General features: G+C 42.6%; 1 protein-coding gene across 4 annotated transcripts in view; it reads right to left on the bottom strand.

Annotated features, from left to right (window-relative positions):
• TLK2 (tousled like kinase 2) overlaps positions 1 to 23956 on the bottom strand; it is a 37402-nt gene that overhangs the window by 10409 nt on the left and 3037 nt on the right. For 3 of the 4 annotated variants that reach the window (XM_033169010.1, XM_033169012.1, XM_033169009.1), the window contains exons 2-13: positions 19938 to 20020; positions 15648 to 15719; positions 15112 to 15181; positions 13725 to 13768; positions 13289 to 13384; positions 9819 to 9986; positions 7695 to 7790; positions 5661 to 5753; positions 5126 to 5236; positions 4398 to 4534; positions 1691 to 1843; positions 94 to 160 (exon numbers count right to left, since the gene is read on the bottom strand). In XM_033169010.1, the coding sequence (XP_033024901.1) occupies positions 94 to 160; positions 1691 to 1843; positions 4398 to 4534; positions 5126 to 5236; positions 5661 to 5753; positions 7695 to 7790; positions 9819 to 9986; positions 13289 to 13384; positions 13725 to 13768; positions 15112 to 15181; positions 15648 to 15719; positions 19938 to 20018 (1188 nt within the window). In that variant the 5' untranslated portion in view covers positions 20019 to 20020. The remainder of the gene's footprint in view (positions 1 to 93; positions 161 to 1690; positions 1844 to 4397; positions 4535 to 5125; positions 5237 to 5660; positions 5754 to 7694; positions 7791 to 9818; positions 9987 to 13288; positions 13385 to 13724; positions 13769 to 15111; positions 15182 to 15647; positions 15720 to 19937; positions 20021 to 23956) is intronic. The other variant, XM_033169013.1, reaches the window with a different exon arrangement.

A 23956-nucleotide genomic window follows, 5' to 3' on the forward strand; every position in this document is an offset into this window, starting at 1 on the left:
GGATTAATGCTGAAGAGTCATACAGACACAAAACAGAAGATGGCAGCTGAAACCACTGCCTCTCTGAAGTCATTTTGCAATTCAGTATTTTACCTTTTTAAGATGTCCTAGCCGGAGTTTGAAGATTTCCTCCTGTTCATGATATTCTGCTAACGTTAACCTGCATGTGCACAAAATAAATGGTCCAAAAGATTACTCTGTAGAACAAATACGTGATAAAGGCAGGTGACAAAAATACAGGCAGGCCTGGGACCCATTCCTGCTTCCCCTTTTCATTTTTCTAACACTTTACGGGGGTTTCCTACCCATACTGAATACAGCAGTCAGGCCACTGGTTCAAACCCAGCCCAATATTGCCTAGTATGACTACCAGCACTCCAAGGCAATCAAGGCAAGTGTGTTTCCCAGCTCTGCTATGAATGTCTTAAAAAACAACAAGAGAGATGCCAAGGATTGATCGTGTGCGTTTCACTTAAAAATCTTATGCTCTATCACTGAACTAAGTCCCCTCTCCTCTTGTGCTTGGTATCCATCACTCTGCCCTTCCAAGCATTAAGGGAGTGCCCCAACTAAGACTCAACACTTAGTAGGGCATAGGTGGGGAACCTCCCTCATCCCTTCTTGCCCAGGGATGTATTCCTTTGGGGTTAATGTGTAGGAGGCCAAATGCCGGCACAGAGCGCTAACACCACCCCAGACACCTATCTATCCATCCCCTTCCTCTCATTTACACAGATCCTCGGTTTTCAGTTTATTTCCCTCACCCACCTACAGAGAAACCCCACCCCGCACCAAGCAGATGTTGCTCTTTTAAGGAAGACCCACAATGCAGCCCTTCTAAGAAGCTGCCTGACTCTCTGTTATTCTAAGCCTCCATCTGCTTCACTTCAGAAGCGCCTCCACCCTGCCAAAAGCACTTGCTTTTTCCACTTCCTCCTCCAGGCTAACCACTGTTTTTCAAAGAAATTTTGCATCTCTCCCCCCCCCCCCCAGGAAAGGTGCTGAGGAGAGGGACACGGGCAGATTGTAAGGACATGGTCCTGAGTGTCATTAAACTGAGCCTTTGCTAGGCAGGGTACAACATCTGTCTTGCCAATTTTCGTCCATCACTTTATGAGAAAGGGCAGTACCGTACAGTGGTACCTCTAGTTGCAGACTTAATCAGTTTCAGGGTGCCGTTCACAACCCAAAAAGTCCGCAACTAGAGTACCTCTTCTGCGCATGTGCGCAGCGCGATCAAGAGCTTTTGTGCGTAGCACTCTGGTCGCTTTTGAGCATGTGCGAAGAGCGCAGATCGCTTCTGCGCATGTGCACGTGGTGAACCTGGAAGTAAACACTTCCGGGTTTGCCGCGTTCATAAGCTGAAAGTCCGTAACAAGAGCGGAACGCAACTAGAAGTACCACTGTACTTACTTTGCATGGTGTGGAATTCAGTGTGTGTACTTGTACAAACAGAAGTAACTTTTCCAATAGAAGCAAGTTTGTGGTTGAGGCAAAGCCAAATATTAACAGCAACACTTTCAAACCAACTACTAATTATTTTAAAACAACAGGTGGACTGCAGAAAAAAGGCTCCAATAATTTCGTATGTTTTGAGGAGATATACTGGGGAAAACTTGAGAATAGCCATAAGCAATTCTTTGCATTTCAACCGACTCATAGAAAGCAACCTTTTTTTTGCAGCACTTACGTTTCATTTTCTGCTCCATTTGTCTTGTTTTTACGCTGCTTCTGCTCATTGGTTGCTGGAGGGGCCTGCCCCATGGCAGGTGGTTTCCGCTTTGCTAACATTTTCCGTTGCCTTTCTATCTCTTCCCTTTGGGAATTTATCCTCTCTTGTTGCCTAAACAAAAGCAGGACATGCACACAAATTAGAGAACATAATATAATACATGGCACAGAGAAGTGGCTCGTCTTCTGCATTCCTGGGTAAGCATATTAGAAGAGTTGGTTTCTGGTCATATTTGCTACTCTGGAAGGAGAATCAGAGAATTTAAAGCAGGAACTCTGGAATGAAACATGCCCAGCCATCAATATGCCAGGCATATAATGAAGAATCCTACAAATCTCAGCTTCAAATTTCTATTCTTCATATCTGAAAAGCAGGTAGTGTTGGTGCTCACCTGAAATGTGTTTTGGCAGGGGGTGGGGTGGGTGGGTGGTACCAGGACATTTTCAGGTGACATGCTATCTTGTGTCAAGTCACTTGAAAATAGAAAAACTTCAACCTTTCCCAGATATCAGCCCATCCTCTTCCTGTGGTAGTGGTGTGGAAGTTATCCTGGCCCACCTAGCATGAATCTTACAATTAGTCATTCATACAAAATTCAAGACCAATGAAAGAGTGAAGTTGTTAATGCAGTTTGAAAATATTATTAGTACAATTGTACTAACATATGTCTTATTAGTACCATTGTGTCCCTATTGTTCATAAGAACCTAGTGTGGCTACTTAGCCAGCACCAGGCGGGCCCTGGCAGTGCCCTAGAGTCCCCCAGAAACAGCTTTCATTTGAGTGCCAATGGCATCTTCTGCAAAATAGCTGTAACTTGACTGGGTTAATCCAGTTTTTTTCACACCAGCACAGGAATGCCTCCCAGGTCAGTTGGTATGAGCAAAGGGTGACTGGTTCACTGGAAGAGAGGATTGTTGGAATCACTGCTGGTGATAAGCCGATTTTTATGATCCATTTCTGTTCAGCTTACCGATGGTCAGATTCAACCATATTGGATCTGGATGTCTAAGAAGGACTTGTGGGCTGGAGCAGGTAGGTGACTTGTTCGAATCAGGTAAGAACTAGTCAGCCAATCAATTAATTTATTTGTGGTTTTATTTAGTAATAACAATTGTAACAATTGTAACACACTTCTAACAATTAATTTAATAAAGATGAGCAGATATGCAATTAGCAAAATAATAAAGTGGTAGCTCAGGCAGTAAATTAATTACCGGTAGATACTGAAGTGTTAATTAATCAGTGGAAAATGAGATAAAACAAGATGAATAACCACGCAGTGAATTTATTAGGATTATACAGCCAGCTTTTCAGTAGTGGTCTTAATCAGAGACAAGAAAAAGTACAAGTCCCTTTCAAATGAAGCACAGGGTAAATGTTGCAGGAGGCACTAAGGAGGCTAAAATATGCTGAGAGTCCCAGGAGACAGATGCCCTTTGTAAAGGGAAAAGGCAATCACTCAGGTTAAAAAAACACAAACACCCCCCCCCCCCGGCTTGCTTCATAAATTATTACTGGTAGAATTATCAATGGCCAAAGGACTTCAAGCAAAGAACTGGCCCTCACAGGAAGGGGAGGGGCTGAAATCAGGAAAAAGATGTTTTTTCTGCCTTCAAACAACTTGGAGCAAGTTAACATCCCACCTGGCAGTGCCGTAGTGCCTACTTGAGAAGGACTGGAAAAAATATATGCATGAATATTCTAGTAATCAGAGGTGACTAAAACAGTTCTAAGATCTTCTGCGGCAGTCTTGATCACATCTCTCTGCATTTGTATTTGTTTTCCCATTTCTTACCATGGGTTGCAACCCTGGAGAAGAAAATGTTACCTGCTACAACATACCATATTCTATGTTACAGAAAACATACAACCTTGAATTTTTGCAAATGTATAAAACATGTGCATGCAAGTTTACTCCCCAGTCATAAAATTCAACCCAGCTACAAAACCTGGGTTTGATGGCTACAAAATTGTTTTGTTTTAGATCCTATTTTAAGTAGGCAATACCCACAAATTTCTACTTTCACACTTGTAACTTAAACTTCAAAGTTGATCCAGCGCTTTCCATATGTTTTCGCCACACAATGTGCACCTGTAGTTGAGCAAGAAAGACTTGGGACAAGTGACAGTGATGCAAGTGTTAGCTGTTGTGATCACATGAATACCACACTATCAGGAAGGGGGCAATGGCAAGTTTTATAGAGGTGTGATGGAGACCTGCACATCCCTTGACATACTCTACCAATTTTGCAGGTTGTCACCTGCTACTCCTGGTTTCCCCCCTTATTACACTGCATATTTAAGTGTTTGAATGCCTCTTCATGAGGCATTGTTTACTGGAGCATCTACTGATCAGTAGTAAATACAGGTGTATGTCAACATATATTTAAGATGTGTTATTGTATATGCAGTTCTGCAGCTCATGGCTTTGTGCAGAAATACTTTTACATAGCAAAGTCCCCCCCCCCAAAAAAAAACAGCTCAACAACTCTGTCCGGATTTTCACTTTTGGAAATATGGCAACCCTATTGTTGTTTTAAAAATGTACACGTTTTGTAGAAGCACCTTAGTTACATATGGATTCGTGAAAAGGACAAGTCAAGTAACTGTCTGTACATTTTGCCACCATGAGAAAAGGCAGAAGTTGCAGTTATGGCACTTACTTGATAAGGTTCTGGAAAGCGTAGCCATCTGTCCACTGTTCAGTGTAAGACGCTCCGTGCCGCACCGTAGCAAAGTGACCCAGTCTCAGCCGATCCTGCATACTCTTATCTCGACATGCCATCTTTTCCTGCTTTGACTAGGGAGAGAAGGATAGTATGAATCAACGCTGCCACAACTGGGGTTCACCACACTGCTAGTCAGTCAATGAGGACCGAAAATATGAACGATGCAAAGTTAACACTCCTCAAGTGTAGAAAACAGCCTGTCATGTGTAAACCTGTGGCCTGCATCTGGTCACTTACATGTGGCTTAGCAACTGGTTCTTTGTAAAGAAAGAAAAAGGCCTATAGACACACATTCAAACCAAAAGTGCTGCATGCATATGCCTGGAAGGGAACAAAATGGGAGATTTCCATCAAAATGTACAGTAGCTTATAGCCTTTTGAATACAATTCAAGCCAGGGCCTTTTAGGCCAGAGATGAAGGAGGAGGAAAAAAAGTGGCTCTTTATCCATATATCAATTCTAAACAGCAAGAGATGTTCTCAATGGCTACCCCACTGTAATAAACGTCACAGCCCAATTAATGTGTTTATCAATACCCCCCAAGTATGCAAATTACAGCAGGATACAAGTCCCAACAAAATGCACAGAACTGAAGGGCTGGGAGGAGAGAAGAGGGCAAAGGTGAGAAGGTTGTAAAGGGCAATTCAGAAGCCAAAACTTACCTTTTCTATAAGAAGCTTCTTGCTCATTGTCACACATCTATTCAACCGTTCTTTGTACTTCTCAAGCATTTTCTGTTGTTCATCTATCTGTCGCCTTAAGTCACAGTTTGCCTGAAAACAGAAGTAATGCTAAGCAGGTAGCCAAAACAGAGAACAGCCAAAATCTCACCTGAACGGCATGCAGGCGGAGAGGGAAATGATGAAGATGCTGCAGTTGTCAAAATATAGTACCAGAGAACACAGAGGGCACCACAGTGTTCAACTGTTGGGCCATGGAGGAATTTTAGTCATTTCACATTTGAATTAAGTGGTGTAGTCATGAGATTTTTTTTAAAAGGGTCTTTGCTTGAATAGAAAACAAATTCTTCATTGGAATAATCGGGTTCTGCAAGAGCATGGTTGGGTTAGCCCACTTACAATGTAATCCAATTACTAACAAGTTGCCTATGTTATAGATACATTCTCTCACTTTACATTACCGCTGTGTTAATTATTTTTTTTATTTTGTTTTAGTAGAGTTTACAGGTGTACTTACTCTCAATAGGTCATCTATCCTGCCTTCTTTCTTCTCCAGGTCAGAGTTCTTACTATTTTCTAGAGCGGATATTTTTTCTACCGTGAGATCAGACTGCAGGAGGAAGAGGGAAAGAGCTCAAGGTGAAAAATCACCCAAAAGGTGATTGGGTGTTTTAGGGACAGAAAAGCATGTCAAACACTAGTCTTTTGTTCCTTCATGACCAATGAATGGAACAACATAAATTATGGAGGAAATGTTTTCCCTTACAAAAAGCAAACCAAAACATCAGGCAAATGGCACAACTGGAGCTGGAATCTTTTCACATCTGTCACATCTTCCCCTAAGGGGGGAAAAAGGGCTGAGATTTCCCAAGTGCAGTAAAGCTGGCAGAACTCCATTCTAATCCCAGTGATGTGGGGTCATTGGGGGGGGGGGGAAGCAAGCGACAAGCCATACAGGCCAGGGAACCTGTGGTCCTCCAGATGTTAACCCCCATTAACCCCAGACAGCAAGGCTAATGGTTTGGGATGGTGGGAGATATAGTCCACCATCATCTGGAAAGCTGCAGGTTCCCCACCTCTATCTTAGGGCATAGTTTGTATCCCCTGAAACTTTGTGGGGGAAACAGAATCACACCACTGTCGCTCAGCACACTAAATCTATAAAGGGTATGAGAGGCAGGGTGGGTAGGATTGTGTGTGGAGCTGACATGCCTTTTGCAGACCTTGCCTATGAACATTTTAATCACACTTCTCCCAAAGTGTGTTAAATCCATACATGCTGGTGTGCCTTTGAGCAAGCCACTTTCCCCTTAGAAAAGCAGCCTGCCTTTCAGGGGATATTGGTCTCTTTCTACTTATTTTCAGTTGTTCACCTTTCACTTTTCGAAATGCAACACAGCCACAAAGCTTAAAAACTGAAACCACGGCTGCGATTCACAAGATCCCATTGTGAAGGGTTCTCCAATGAGAAGATCAGAATCTGGGGACTTGTTTCCCTGAAAGGCAGCTTGTCCACCAATATGCAATTTCCCCTCCGTTATATAACCAGAAGGTTGAGTTCTGGGCATCTGTCTCACCTCCACAGTGCAGTGGTGTAGCCCCAAAGGCTAGACACCCCTTCTTGCACATTCCAGACTCATCTACAATTTAAATGGGATCCTCAGCAGAAAAAATCCAGGTGAAAGGGTCCTAAAAGTTTGAAAGCCATCATTTTATATGGTTGCCCTGATCAGAGGCCTCTTAGTATGAATAGGAATTCTGAAGAACACATGGAAATCCCATGTGCAGGCAGATTCCTTCTTTTGGGGATGGTGCTGCATGTGCAACCTTCCATACCCGAGAATGGCAGAACCTATACCAGCTGGAAACGCCAGATACAGATCACAGCACTCACAACTGTTCAGACAGCGTGCACCATGAATACCCATTTTGCAAAAGAAGTTAGGGTGGGAGGACAGCAGCATTTTAAAATAAACAAATGAACAGCAAAATAAAAGAAAACTTTGTCTACCACTGGGGGGGAAAGAAGACTATGACAATGGTGGGAGGCTGGAGGCAAGAAAAAATAGCATTTCCTCTGGAAATTTGCTGACAGAAACACATTGTTTTGAATAAAGCAACAATATCCCTATGGCTGAAGGCACTTAGAAGTAAACAATTGATAATGGAATAAACATTAGCCTTCTTCTGGCATAGCTATGTCACTACCTATGTGGTGTAGGGGTTAAGAGCGGTAGACTCGTAATCTGGGGAACTGGGTTCATGTCTCCGCTCCTCCACATGCAGCTGCTGGGTGACCTTGGGCTAGTCACACTTCTCTGAAGTCTCTCAGCCCCACTCACCTCACAGAGTGTTTGTTGTCGGGGAGGAAGGGAAAGGAGAATGTTAGCAGCTTTGAGACTCCTTCGGGTAGTGATAAAGCGGGATATCAAATTCAAACTCTTCTTCTTCTTCTACCTCATTGCCCTCCATTATTTCTCCAATGATATGTGTTTTGACTCAAGCAATATACAACACAAACTTTGCAGTATGTTGTTCATCAGTTTTATACCTGTGTCTGTTTATGCTGGACGGAAATCTGTTTTTGGGAGGTGCAGGAATGCTCTGTGTTCCCTGAACCCGTTGAAGAAGGACTGCCTTGCTGGGCCTGCAAGAAAAGGAGTAAATGAAGTATGTGGGCTGTAAATTAATAGGACAGCAAAGCATTATGTCAAACACACACTCTTCCCAGCTGTTACCTAAGGTTCAAGAAAGCAATCTTATTTTGCCTAGCTGAGCGCTGTCAATTTTGATAGGCAGCTGGTTTCATATTTCCAAGGTAAATAGAATTGGCAGTAATAGAGCCAGGGTACTGCAGGTTCCCTCCCCTATGAAGAAAGGTAGCTTCGTTTGAGTTTTATTTTACAGAAAAGGCGAGTAAGAGGTGACATCACAGAACAGGCTTCCTCAAACTCAGCCCTCCAGATGTTTTGAGACTACAATTCCCACTGGTCCTGTTAGCTAGGGATCATGGGAGTTGTAGGCCAAAAAAACATCTGGAGGGCTGAGTTGAGGAAGCCTGTCACAGAAGTTTATAAAGCTGTACATGCCATGGAGAAAGCGGAAAGAGAAAAGATTTTCTCCCTCTCTCGTAACGCTAGAACTTGTGGACATCCAATGAATGTGAATGTTGGAAGATTCAGGACAGATAAAAGAAAGTACCAGTACTTTACACAAAGCAGTTGCCACAGGAGGCAGTGATGGCCACCAGCTTGAAAGGCTTTAGAAGAGGATTAGACAAATTTCATGGAGGACAGGGCTATCAATGGCTTCTTGCCATGATGGCTATGGTATCCACTGTTGGAGGCAGCAATGCTACTGAATACCAGTTGGGAAGAGTGCTCTTGTACTTGAATCCTGCTTGCTGGTTTCCCACAGGCTTCTGTTCAGCCACTGTGAGAATAGGATGCTGGTCATTGGCCTGACCTAGCACACTCTTTTTATGTTCTTATGTTTAAAAGTCTGTCTGCTCACATGCATGGGGCTAGGTCCAGATTAAGTCACACTTTATTTCCATTAAATCAATGGGATAAGCTAGCCATGACTAATTAAATCCCCTTGATTGCAATGGGACAAAATGAACAACAAACTACATCTGGACCCAACCTACAGTTAAGATGATTTAAAAAGCACATTAGAGATCATTTCCAGGAAAAGAGCCAAAATGCTTTTAAGAAAATGATTTTTTTTTTGTAAAGTCTTGAATGCATTTCTTTGGCAAATGCCTAGGGTCTGGGGCAGTGACACAAAGATTTAGCTGTTGGACCTAAGAGGCTTGAATGACAACCCTAGAAATGCAATTTGCTTTGCAATTCATAATCCTGTACAAGCTGACAGATTCTTTCTATGGATGCATTTCGATGTGGAATCTTAGGAGAGAGACACTGCAGAAAAGAGGGGTGTGTGAATCATGAGAAATAAACATTTTAAAGTTGAAGCACTTGGCCTTCTAAACAAGTTAGGTTACATTTCACAATCTGAAGATGTAATTGGCAGAGCAAAGGAGTACACAACTTGTTCAAAGCCAAGAGCTACCTTGGAAGCACGTCACAATGCCATTTTGCCCATTTTAGTTGCTACTTACTCGTTTAATCAACATGCCGAACTTACATGTGATGGCCACTGAGCTACTGCTGCAAAAGAACTGACTATGCTTGCTACCCTATCTTGAAGTTGAAACCATTAAACAATGAAAAAAACTTTAGTATATCGATATTTAGTATCATGAGAACTGGAAAAGCTGTAATTCTCTAAACTTCAATTGGTGTTCCATTTAGAACATGATAATTTGAAATGGGCAGCTCTATTTCATCACCATGGAAGGGATGGGAGAGATGTAAAGCAATGAAAATGGGAGGGAGAAGAGGCCCCAGAGAAAGGAGTACCTCAAGGTGGGGTCAATGAAGTAGAGTTTGGGGGAAGAATACTTCCTAAAGAAAAAAAGAAATGCTAAAACCTTTAGCTATTTTTGCTGTCACAAGCTGCAACCACTGAGGACTAGAATTTGAAGAAAAAGAAAGAAAACTGAGATTCTAATAAGGGGACCATACCAATGTGGGGGGGGGGATTGGATGCTATCCACCCATGTCAGACTCATTCAGACCCCCTTGAGTGTGGCCATTAAGACCATGCTCACCGAAGAAAATGGAAAACAGAGGCTTGCACCCCTCTGGGCCAGCTGCTCGCCCTCTAGCCGCTGTTTCGCCAGCATCGCCGACACCAGCGTTGGCAGAGCAGAGTGATCCTCCTGCAGTTCCTTGGCTGCGCTGTTGTCTACCCCGTAAAGCGGCTGCTCCATTCGCCGCTGTAATACATTTAAAGAAAACCACAAGATACTTTGAAGAGAAAAGAAGGAGGGCGAGGTAGGGTCATAGATAACAAATCTGATCCATGCATTAGTAAATACGGCAGCTTGCAAACAGCGAGGAGAAGCAAGGGGAGGGAGCGAAGAAGCATGTGATCTAGCTACCAAAAGCAGCCCCATTACTACTAGGCAAATAAAAGACACAGTCCCTGATGCATTTGCACCTTTTTGGGCACAATGGAAACCTATGGTATTAGGTGGAAGAAAAGTACCGAGCCTCAGACTCACAGGCTTCCCAACCACCTCTCCTCCAAATGCTACACTACAGGCATTTAGTTCTATTGCTGTATTGCTCTTACTGTTAAGAAACTTCTACTAATGTTCAACCAAAATGTACCCTTTCTTAACTGGAACCTGTTAGATCCTGTCCTGCTTCCTGTGACAGCAGAGAACAAGTTTTTATCCTTTCCTATAGAATAGTCTATCAGGTAGAGGAGTGCTGTTATCACATTCTGCCCCCATCCAAGTCTCCTCTTGTCTCTTGTATTGAATGAGAACAGAAGGGGGAAAGGCATCACAACATGAAGGAAGAGACTGCCAAGCAAAATTTCTCTGGGTTGGTGCAAACTTGCAACATGGGCCCTCCACTTACTTACTTACACACACACACACACACACACACACACACCGCCCCCAGATTTGTCTCTTTTGAAGAAGTGACAAAGAAAGGCCTTGTCTCTTAAAACACGTACGGTTGATTGGTGTCATTCAGCTTCTTTAGTTCCCTTCTGGCGAACCAGAGCAGCACACAGAAACGCCGTTTACCATCCCGCCGGAGCGGTACCTATTTATCTACGTGCACTCTGACATGCTTTCGAACTGCTGGGTTGGCAGGAGCAGGGACTGAGCAATGGGAGCTGACCCCATCGCGGGGATTCGAACTGCCGACCTTCTGATTGGCAAGCCCTAGGCTCTGTGGTTTAACCCACAGTGCCACCCGCGTCATATGTTTGGGAACCGGCAAATTCTATCAGTATCACTGACTGCCACTGCCCTCAATTTTTAATGGTGCTTGTTGGTTGCCACATCCTTGTTAGCACCTCCTGCCTGCACAAAGAAACCGAGGAACTGGGACTTGTAGTTTTTGAGATAGCGTGACACACCTCTGTCTCTCAAATGGCATGTCCTGAAGTTCCCTACCATTCTATAGGAGGGCCTGGAACAACAGATCATTGTTACTTGTTCTAACACTGCTTCTGATTGGCTCTAACATTTCTTACAAAAACTGGGCCTATTATACAGACACACAGATACAGGGAAATAAGCCTGGATGAACATCAAGCATGATCAGCAATGATCACCATGAAAGGGGGGGGGGAAATGAGGCTAGTCCAAGCTAGATCCTCTAGATCCATTGAAATGTGCTCATCTCTACCATGCTCAGCTTGGGCCCTGAAAAAAACACCTCAAACCTTGCAAATGTTTCGTATAAAAACAGAAAACAGGACATCCCTCCCATGATATATGTTTGCAACATTGGGAAAAACACACACCATGCCTTCTAAAAAGGATGAAGTTAAAAGCCGACCCTGCCATTTGTCAACACGCATGCACATAACAATTACACACTTGCTCATTGCCTACATGTACAGAATGACTTTTTGAGAATATTATATCCTGCAGAAGATAAATGTGCAATTGAGGTTGTAATCAACAATTCTATTTCAATTCTTCTAGCTGAGTAAACTGTAAAAACAAGTACTAGATTTGGTTTAATGGTGTGTTGTTGTTTTTTAATTGATTACCTGCCCTCTACTAGAAGGTTTCAGGGCGGGTTACAGCAATATAAAATGCAGCTCAAATAAAGTTTAAAACAAATTACAATCACAACTAAAGGGAGGTTTAAAAAAAATTACAATCACAACTCATACAAGAAAACATAACCAAAAAAGGTGCCAGATGCACCTCTGTGGGGAGAGAATTCCACAATTTAGGAGCTGTCAACCCCCCCTCCAAACCTCCATCAACTCCATCATTTTATTTGTATGCCACTTTTCCATAGTTAGAACCATGGATTTTCCACATCTCAGATTACCTCTGTCGGCTCAGTTAGGAAGGCTGTAATGCAGTGAGGTGGATGCCACACCAACAAAATCCCCTTTCTGCCCAATGCCACAAACAATCCCTCAAACTCAAGACACAGTGTGGACTGTCCTAGTGAGGATGATTCTGACTCTCCCTCACTGCCCCTCTGACCTGAATGGTGCTGCAGCAAGTGTAGCTGCAATAGCAGAGGGCCACCAAGCTCATCTGCCCAGCTCTCAGTTATGAATGCCAACTCAGCCCCTGCTATTAAATTGTGGACAACAGATGTTTTATTCTGGACAGACTTGGCAGTTACCACCACCACCAGGTGAGCTGACTGGCAACCCCAGACTCTGAAGCACAGCAGGTGAAGCAGAGGGAGCAAGGGCTTTGATGTAACAAGCACTCCCCACCACGGTGTATCTTTGTTCGCCTCCATATCTACCCCTATTTGCTATCATGGCAGTCCCACTCCCATTCCCCTCTGGGGCTAGACCCATAACTTCCCTAACCTGCCTCTTCTAAAACTTGTTCCTGAGCAATTTAGAATCCTTTAGAAAAAAAACTGCAAAGACACAGAAAGGTACGGTGATGTGGTCAGACCAAACCTATTTGTTAAATTATTTGTCCTAGGATTAGTAACGGTACTTCTAGCTCAAGCTACCTTATGACAAAATCGCACACATAGGTGGACACACTTGTCATTTCTGTGTAGTTATTACAGCAATGGATAATAGACACTGCCATTAAATCTTACATGGGCAAGCGAAGGAAATGCAGTGATAAGAAGATTTCTATCTTGCCCTATGCGCTTGAAATGTTGAGTCATGGTGGTTTGGCCTTCATATAGTTCCTGCCACATCTCGTTGGTATGTATGAGCCTCCTCCTTTGAAGATTACCTGCTGCCTAGCTACTGCACACACACCTTAATCAAACAGAGCCCAACACTGGGTTAGACAGACAGCAAAGACAGCGGGAGTAAGAATTCAGGTAGAGGGACTGTTAAGGAGAGCATTCAGATCCCACCACCTGAACCCTGGGAGCTTTGCACTACCACCAAGGACTTCTGAACCACCACCTATTAGGTCTATAAATGTTGCTTAAATTTAAAGTTCAAAATGAGCTTTAATTTTTTTAAAAATAGAAATGATACCCTTTTCAGGGTGCCACATTACTCACAAAAGCCCACGTTCTGTCCCTTCAAGTGTATACTTACAGGTAAAGGATTTGATAAGGAATGCTGTGGTGATGATCGTGCAACAGGTGGCACGCTTCTTCCAGGACTTGTTCCTGGACCGCTTCCCCCAGCAAACTAAAATTTGGAGGGGACAAAAAAAAGTAGACCAGTAAGTTCATGGGAACACTGTGAAAGATTCACAGAGCAAAGCATACTGCACAGGTGCAAAGAAACTGGGGCACAGAAAACTATGCACACAAGGGAACAGCCACAATTAAGATGTGGATTTTTTTGCCCTAAAACTATTTTAAAAATATAAAGAAGACAGTTCCCTAGAAAATTTAACCACTTAACTGCAAGGGCCTTCCTCTCTAAGATGTTTATATATTATTTAGAAGAGTCCCTGTCTCTAACCTACATGGAAAGAATTTGCAAGGACATCGTTTTCTGAAAGTTACATGTAAAACTGGCTTACCTCAAAATAATCACTAATTTTATGTCCCCTTGGAGTGACTTTGCCTGGAAGGGGGGAAAAAACAGGTGGTTATTAAGCCTTCAAAATCAAAATACTATCATGATTCAGGGTTTAATTCTTTTTAAAAATTGTCTTGGTTTTGAGATAAGAAGGGAACTGGGTAGTACCAAAGATTATGGATGTGCCTGTTTATTATAAGGGAATTTCCAGACTCAGCTATCCATGTGCTGTAGCATTCTGCTCCTCTTAACATGTAAGACTGTTAATGTTTTTTGTGAGGGGGGAAAAAGGATCCTGCACAGCTGGCTTCCTTCTTTAAGTGAGGATTGTGCATGTACTTTCCATGTAAATGACAGCTACATTTTAGAAGGACTCCCTCCTCACACTTCAGATGGTGTGTGTCAGAGCAATAGACTAGAATGAGACAGAGCTTCTGTGTTGATGCAGAATAAATACCAATTAGGACCAACCTCTGAAACAACACAGTTCGGGGATGGTTACCAAGGGACTATCTGAAATGCAACACTCATTCTCAAAGATTCTCTGTCGCTCCCCCAAAAGCATGTTGGAGAAAAGGAGAAAGAGGTGTGCATGTGAGCACACACAGAACAGCAAAAAGAGCAAGTGGCAATAGAGGTACAACTGACAGGAGCTCAAAGAATGTGTGTGCATGAGTGCAAAGGTTCTTGGAAGAGGGACAGAAAAGAAACTGAGGATGGATCAGGGAAGGCACGGTAGAAGTGGGTGGATAAGGAGCAACCATAATGGGGCCAGAGAAGGAAGTGTCATCATTATGGGCCACGATTCCAGACTATGCAAAGGTGGCTCCATGATTCTTGGGATTAGGTACTTCTGGATGCTCTTTGTCAACACCGAAAATGACCACTTAAGAAAGGAAGCATCAGAAAGGGAAATTTTTTACTCTTCCTCACAATTTAGGTCTACATTCTACGATATACCAACTTCTGGTGGATTCCTGAGGGCTATTTCAACCATTATTATTATTATTTTTACATGGAAGTACTTCAGTGCCCCAAGTTTTGTGAAAATAATGTGTGATAGAGATGTGTGATCACTGCAAGTGACTATCTTTGCCAAGCAGCCATTGAAAAACCATGCCCAAACGTGGCATGTGCATGTAGGGAAACAGATGCAGGTGAACGTTGCAATAAGACTGCTGCAGGGCTAACAATGTTTGTCTTATAATGCAGACGGCAAATTTTCCCTGAAGGGAAGGGTGCTGCTCAAGGCTCAAGATCATAACAAGTTGCCCAATACACCCTTGAGTCAGACTCAACGATATCAAGGGAAAAAAGAATTCTCAAACAACTGTGTTCATTACTGAATGTTTGGATATCCTAATTAGGGGGCCTAAAGCACAGCTTACCTTGGTTGGTCTCAAAGGATTCCCCTTTCCTCTTCCTGTTGCGCTGGTCATTCTGTTTTTTTTCTGGAGTCTTAAGGGGGAGAAAAACAAATCCCAAATCAATTTCTGCAGATATCTCAGCATCAAAGCACACTAAGAAATTCAAAACTCCATGGCAGAATTCTCAAGTTTGTAAATACATAGGGTTATGTTCCCCCCGCCTTGATACTTTTAAATGCAACCGTGGAACATGAATTCAGTGACCACTGCTGCACCCCCACTAACAGCAGGTATTACACCAAAAATGAATTAACACCATTAAGGAAGACTGCAAGGCACTTGAGAGTTAAGATCACTGCCTTGCACCTTCCTGAGGGCTGAATTGTTTGAGTTTAGTTTTGTTGAGGCTATTTGCATAGCAGGGAATTAGAGAGTCCAAAAGGTGGCCTATTTTCTCCTGCTGGAATGGAACCCTATTTTCACATAGTTGACAGTAATCAGGTAACTTCTGGTTTGACCCCAGGACAGGCTGTCCAGTAAACACCAGGTTCACTTACTTCCAGCTCCTTGTCACTTAGTGAGCCCACACTGCACAAACTCTGATTGGAAGATTCACTGTTCAGGGGCCCCTGGCGAAACAGACAAAAAAGCGAAAGTATATTTACATATGCTGAAGATGGTTATAACTCCCCAGAAAAGCTTAACACACACAGAGAGAGAGAGAGAGAGAGAGAGAGAGAGAGAGAGAGAGAGAGCCTTGTTGCGTCCCTTTTCAGTGCAATGAACTGTCTACAAATGAGAAACTAAAGTAATCATCTCTTTCTTTGGTGTATTTACAAAATCTCAGTTCTGATGCTGGACAGCATAGTGCCAAAACCCATCACAGGAAATTCTGTTGGTGCTAACTAGCTCCTGGTTTCTTTGCACGTGTGCAGTTCCCTTCCCATATCCACTTCTGGTACTGGATGCAAAAAGTATTTCTAGGGTACCTACCACCTGAACCGAAGAGTATAAGCCAGGGGTCAGCAAACATTTTCAGCAGGGGGCCAGTCCACTGTCCCTCAGACCTTGTGGGGGGGGGGCTGGACTATATTTTTTTTTTTGGGGGGGGAATGAACGGATTCCTATGCCCCACAAATAACCCAGAGATGCATTTTAAATAAAAGGGCACATTCTACTCATGTAAAAACACACTGATTCCCGGACCATCCACGGACCAGATTTAGAAGGCAATTGGGCCAAATCCGGCCCCTGGGCCTTAGTTTGCCCCCCCATACTATAAGCTTAGGATGAAACAAAACTCACATTTATTTGGTTAGACCTGTTTGTGTAAAAACTGATGTAAAAGCTTTTAAGGAGCACTGGTGACACAAGACACTTGCATCCTGACATTATGTTGGGCACCGCTGCCATCTGTTCCTAGTGGTAAAGGTAAAGGAGCAGGGGCCGAGCAACGGGAGCTCACCCCGTCGCGGGGATTCAAACTGCCGACCTTCTGATAGGCAAGCCCTAGGCTCTGTGGTTTAACCCACAGCGCCACCTGCATCCCTCTGTTCCTAGTGGGGAAGGGTGTTATTTATTTAAACAGATTTCTTGCCCACCCTTTGCTACAAGATCGCAGGATGGGCTACAACCATGCAATACTTATACAATATTAAAATCAAATCAAATCATTTAAAAGAAAAAGATAAAAACAGTACACCAAACAGGAAGTTGGCATGCCTCTTATATCTATGTTGAGAATAGAGATACAAAAATTAAAGGACCCTTCAGTGGTCCTGGGAAAACGAAAAACCTTAATCTCTGGGTAGCCATCAGAGCATAAATACCTATGTCTCCCATTACCAACAGGAGTCTCAAGCAACAGGAATATTCTCACCTAAGTGCCAATTCCTATCTTTATATACAAGGAAGAATTGGCTACAATTACACAACAAACTGTAGAACTGCACCAGATGCCCAAGCACAGAATAAAAATGTCCTTCTGGTTGCAGAGAAACACACATGAATACTTTGGCCTTAAACTCCACTCAGGTGGCATACTTATGTCTTGACTTCAGATGTAAGATGAGGGCCTCACATAACTAACCAAAAAAAATCTTGCAGATTAATACATCAGGGAAAAGGCTAGGCTCGGGAAATTGGGCTAGTTCTCCCTAAGTTCCCTTTCAGTTCACACATAAAAGCTTCTCTCACCAACCATATCCTATTCGTTCAAAAAGTCTTCAAAAGATGGTGGACTTATTTGTTTTTTAACAACAATTTGTGTATTTTTAATAACATGAAGTTTCCCCATAATACCTTTGTAATACCTGTGGGAATGTTTTACGTTTGGGAGTCTCAGATGGAACTGGCTGGCAAATTTAATTGTTAAAGTAAGGTTAAAGTTGACATGCAAGTCAGTGCACAGACTAATAACAGAAGATTTACAAAGAGAAACTTGAGAGACTATACACATGAACCAACAGCAATGAGATCTTTGAAAGAAAGTGGGGGATTTAGTACATCTTATTTCCCTTGAAGAAGTTTAGAATAACTACATAAAGGAACATGAAGCTCCAAAACACACCCAGTGGCTAGGTTGATTTGTGTTAAGTACAAGATTTGCTTGTGGTGCCCACCTGGTGCCATCATTAACACCCTTCCAGCCCAGGTAAAATCTCTCTACTCCGAGCTACTTGGCATATGAGGATGATATTGCTGTCTATTGATGGTATGTTTTTTGCTGATGCTCTGTTAGATTTGTTTGTATTGTATGGTTTTTTACTGCAATGCATTGCTCTTTTTCTAATTTTATGCTTTGCATTTTGCTTCCTCATTTTGTAAATTGCTTGGAGACATTTTACTGTCAAGCAACTAATAAGTTGAAATAACAACAACAAAATGTATACACCATTATTATTAATAAAATACCAAAGTAGTACCATTTTAGCCATCTTGGGAATTTGAATCTTTTTCTTTCTTTCTTTGAAGTGGAGCAACTTGGACCTCAAAATTAGACCTAAAATTAAGATAAGAAACTGTCCCTCAATGAGGTAAGGAGGCGTTGCCAATTCCACCTTCATTGCAGTCATGTGAACCAAAGCTGCATGACATTCCTGATTGTCCCCCAATTCCCAGCTGTTTTTTTTTAATGGGGGGGGGCACAAGACTGTCTTGTTTTATTAATTCCCCAAATGTTTTCACTAAGAAAGCCTAAGACGCAAGCTTAAAAAAAAACTTCTTGAAATACTGCACAGCCAAATGATAAGCTCATGACAAGATTTAATAGAGCAGAAATGAATATGCTAAACTTGGCTGCACATAAAATCAAACTTAATGAAACCCAAAGCGAGTGATGACAGTTCCAAATCAAATATGTTTCAACAATCCTCCAGTTCAGGCACAGGCAAACTCAGCCCTCCAGATGTTTTGGGACTACAACTCCCACCATCCCTAGCTAACAGGACCAGTGGTCAGGGATGTTGGGAACTGTAGTCTCAAACATCTGGAGGGCCGAGTTTGCCTATGCCTGCTCCAGTCTATTATTGACAGGCTAGCAATATGTCAGTGATGGGAACGATGTACCACAGACTTATTTGCTACCTGCCTAGGGTGAGCAGCAGCTGTCATGGATAAGCACACAGATAGCAAGGGGTTGTATTCAACTAAATCCTACTCAAGATTAGCCCCACGGATATCAATGAATCTAAATTAGTTTTGTCAATTAATTTCAATGGGTCTACTCTGAGTAGGAGTACCACCCAAGGATTATCCCATGCAGGCTCTCCTCTAGTCTCAGAGGACTACCAGACTCACCTTTCACCAACATTTGCATTTATATAATCTGTATCTACTGTAAGAATTTAGAACTATGAAGAACTGGTGCCAGTTTACCTTGTATTTTGTTATTGCCTCTTCCTTTTATTTTGTACTGCATTATACTATAAGACTAAGAGCAGGGGTTGTAGTTTTTGAATCTTTCTGAAGCACCTATAAAACCTAAGGCACTTAAAAAACCAATTATAGTTGTTATTGTCGCTGAGGGCTACAGACTGTTTTTCTAAGAATCCCAAGAATGTCAGGATCCCATATTTGTAACCAATTCAACATGCAGCTCCATCCATAAAAATAAGATGGAACACAGAGCAATTCAGTCTTGAACATTTAGTCTGGATGATGTTATGATATGCTAGTGAAAACAGAAGAAACCTGAGAGAACTGGAGATGGCTGACAGAAGAGAATGCCATCAGCATTGATGTGGGATTTAAAACAAAGAATGAAAGAAGTTACCAAAAGCAGATACTTGATATAAGGACAGAAAAGAAACTTTAGTTATAGGAATGTCTAACATTGTGTGAGAAGGTAACTTCTCAAGCTTCCGAGATAAGTTCATTACTCAACTGATAAAAAGCATTCAACTTCTACTAATGCTCACTGCTCATATATTATGAACTTTTCACATCAAAACAAGCTGCAGAGGTCATGAAACGCCAGGTTATTTTCAAGGAATGTTTGATTTCTGAACATTTAGAGGTCATACATACATTTTGCTTCAGCAATGTTCTCCATCCCCATGATGGCAAGCGAAAGATAATAAAGATAATAATAATAATAATAATAATAATAATAATAATAATAATAATAATAATATATTTATACCCCGCCCATCTGGCTGGGCCTCCAGCCTCTCTGGGCGGCTTCCAACACAATATTAAAATACAATAATTCATCAGATATTAAAAGCTTCCCTAAACAAAAAGTGCCAAAAGTTGACACTCTAGATTATTAGAAGCCCACCAAGCATCAAATGAAAGGTTACTGAGTGTGCACATGCTTTTGGTCAGTGAGCTGTGCTGATACCAACCTTTGCAACGCCAGCTCCAGTGAACCTGGCCTCCAACAGTTCCTGCCGTCGTGGGTCCAGGCTATGCAATTCTTCCATCATATCTGCCAACAATAATAGACAACACAGTGTATAAGTATCCAATGCAGAAAATAATTAAAGCTTGCCATTGTTGGGTTGAAGTCAAAACATGAATATAAGGAAACATTAATAGCATTAACCAATCAAACATAAAGGGGTATATAGTGATACAACACTGTTGTTTTAAATGGTGTCATTATAATCAGAACTGTGGGTAACATTCATATTTCTCCAATAAAATTATTCCCCAGTGTTGTTCGGTGGTTTCTTTGTGTATGAACTAACTACTCTTCCCTTACTATGCACAAGTGAATGTGATTTAATTATCCTTCACCTGGATCAAGAGCAGTTTGGATACCCAAAATTCCTTTCTCCCTCACCCTAGTAAATGTCTGTGGAACAACATTTTTAACATAATATCATTAGTAGAAACTGCATAAGATCTCCAGGAATCAAGAAGCTGAGATTGTAAGGGGAAATGCATAACAATTCACTACTTCTAAAAAGAGAAACGGCAAATGCTAACATGCTGAGATGCACTATATATATTTTTAATTGCTTCAGTCCCATATCACACATACAGGACTGGGTATGTTCATTTATGAAGGACCTGTTTGATCCTAATATATTCCTCATTCCGAGAAACACGTTGTTGCTATCCCATGCTTTCTTATGAAGAGCAAGAGAAGACTGAAAATACTGCTTTTGCAAATCACACCCTGCCAAAGTAGCAACATGTGTTTCCACTGGCAGCTCCAAAGTACTGGACAATCTCTTTTCATTAACCACATTTCACATCAAATCACTAATGGAGAACAGGACATGGGGCCAGCCTTTCTATTCCATATACAGTTGTACCTTGGTTCGCGAACAGAATGCGTTCCAGGAGTGTGTTCGACTCCCAGAACCATTCGAAAACCAAGAAGCAGCTTCTGATTGGATGTAGCAACATCCTACAGCCAATCGGAAGCCACGGAAACCACGCCGGACATTCAGCTTCCAAAAATCGTTCGAAAACTGTAACACTCACTTCCGGTTTTCGATTGTTCGGAAGCCGAAATGTACGAGTTCCAATGCATTTGGCAACCAACATACAACTGTAAATATATTGGAATCCTATTTTCCTATGAATATTGTATCTTGGAGATTTTGGTCCTCCATCAGTTTGGCACAATTCTTCAGTTTGCTGATGGGTTCTCCTCTGTGTTCATGTGAAGCCACTCTTAGTTACTTTCCTCTGAAGTTGGTTAACAATATCTGGTCCATTATAAACAATTAAACATACACAAACAATAAAGTCAAACAAGTGAAACAAATGTATTGTGTTTCAAAAAGTTCGCTGTCAACCTAACTAGTAAATATAGCTAACAAAATATTTCATTCCTGTTTACAAAAGTCAGAGATAACACATATGCGTTCGCAGACAAAACAGTCATTTCCTCAGTGTAGAGGTACTGTATTTTTCGCTCCATGAGATGCACTTTTTCTCTCCTAAAAAGTAAGGGAAAATGTCTGTGCGTCTTATGGAGCGAATGCATGGTCCCTAGAGCCGAATTGTCCAGGGGCCAAAAGCAGATCATGTATTTATTTATTTTTACAAAGAGAGAAGGGGGGTGTTGAAAAGGAAGCCGCTGAGCAGCTGATCAGCAAGCGATCGGGAGAGAGATAAGGGTCTCTGGCTCCCTTTCCAGCCCCGGCCCCTTGTCCAGGCCTCCATTGTTGAATGTTCTGCAGATAGAGGCTGTTTGTTTCCCCAGCGACATGTGACTGGCTGATTAGATTATCTGTCTGGAAACTGTAGAAACGGCTTCCTTTCCTTCCCTAAAGAAGCTGCTGAACTGTGAGTTGAACCCCATAAAAACAGGGCTTGTCCTCTTTGCAAAAGAAGCTTCACAACTGTGAGCTGATCCTCCTCAAAAAAGCGGGGCTTTTCCCTTTGTAAAAGAAGCTGCACAACTTTGAACTGATCCTCAAAAAACCCCAGGGCTTTTCGCTTTGCAAAAGAAGCTGCACAACTGTGAGCTGATCCTAAAAAAACGGGGCTTTCCCCCTTTCCTCCTCTAAAAACTAGGTGTGTCTTATGTTCAGGTGCATCTTATGGAGCGAAAAATACGGTAGATCCTTGACTATGCATTCTTCTACCCTGCAATTTCTAGACCAACCCCTCAAAAGTTATGCTAAAAATACAATAGAAATGAAGACATTTATGGATAACGAAGGGGAAAGGTCTGTTTTCTTTTTAATTCCCTTTAACATCTTCCCAGACAGATTTACCATGAGCTTGACCCCTGAAGGGTACTGTCAGGGATTGCCCGGCTCCTTGTGAGGAGAGGGCATACTCGGGAAGAGAGCCGGGGCAGGGTATTCCTTGTGAGGAGCGAGGGAAGAGAGATCCTCCTCGAGAGGAGGAGGGGGACAGGAGGATTACTCGAGAGGAAGGGCTGGTTGGAGGTCCTGCTCAGGAGGCGGGCAGAGAAAGAAGTTCTCGGGAGGAGGACTGGGAGAGCAGCTCTTCACGAGAGGAGGGCTCTCTACATTACAGGGAACCCCAGCCGCTTCTGTCAATGGACTCCTCCTCCTCCTCCTCCTCCTCCTCTAGCCTTTCGACTGAGCTCTCTCCAAGGGAGGAGGAGCTGCAGAGGCTGGGAGACTCTGGGCAAAGACCCAGCACCGCTAGCCAGAGAGGAGTTGAGGGAGAACTGCCGCTTCCGGTGCCAGCACAGCATAGGGGGGTCAGGAGGCACCGCAGACGTCGTTTTAGGGTGTCGAGACTTTGGTGTTGGGCGGGAAACCGGAGAGGGGCACTTCCGGATTCTGCAAGTGACTGAGCGGTCATGTTTTGAACTAGCTCTACACTGTAAAATAGTAGTGCACAATAATTGGTCTTAGCAACTGAAGGTTCAGTGGTTACTCATGAGCAACACTTGGGAAAACCCTGACAGGTAAGCAACCAAACACTAAAACAGAAACAGAGGCCACAACATGAGTCAGATCAGGGGTCAGCAACCTTTTTCAGTCGTGGGCCGGTCCACCATCCCTCAGACCATGTGGTGGACCAGACTATATTTGGGGGGGGGGATGAACGAATTCCTATGCCCCACAAATAACCCAGGGATGCATTTTAAATAAAAGCACACATTCTACTCATGTAAAAACACCAGGCAGGTCTCCCAAATAACCCAGAGATGCATTTTAAATAAAAGGACGTATTCTACTCATCTAAAAACATGCTGATTCCTGGACCGTCCGCGGGCCGGATTGAGAAGGCAATTGGGCCACATCCGGCCCATGGGCCTTAGGTTACCTACCCCTGGGTCAGATCATAGAACCGTGGAGTTGGAAGGGACCATGAGGGTCATCTAGTGCAACACCCCTGTAATTCAGGAATCTTTTGCCCAATATGGGGCTCAAACCCACGACTCTGAGCTTAAAGGTCTCATGCTCTACCAACAGAGCTATGATGTGTATAGAAAGAGTTCTTGGGAGTTCCTGAAACATTTCAGGCTGGCTCAGATGCAATACTAAACTATAATTAAAAGAATCCATGTTTCACCTTAAATATGGTAAGAGGAAAAACCCAACTTCATGCCATAGTGTATAAAGATGGCTTGTTTCCACAAAGCATAGTTAAAGTTAACCATAGTTTAGGGTTCATATGCAATGCCAAAGCAGAAACTTCCGATCTCCTTTTTGTGGTTGTGTCAAAGGATAGGAGGAGAAAACTGCAAGCCCTGAAGAAGGCCAGGTCAGTTCCCATAACCCTAGACTATGGTTCAGGTAGTGTTATATTGTATCCCCTAAACAGAGCAATTATTTAATAACCTATTGACAGAACAGTAGAAAAGCAAAGTGCATCTGACCCTATGACTCACTCTTTTCCAAAGGCATTGTTTCCAGAACTATTTATTCACTTTCCCCAACTAAAAATTAAAACACTGAATCACTCTGGACCTCTAGCA

Source organism: Lacerta agilis, chromosome 14 (assembly GCF_009819535.1).
Source record: "Lacerta agilis isolate rLacAgi1 chromosome 14, rLacAgi1.pri, whole genome shotgun sequence".
Taxonomy (NCBI): domain Eukaryota; kingdom Metazoa; phylum Chordata; class Lepidosauria; order Squamata; family Lacertidae; genus Lacerta; species Lacerta agilis.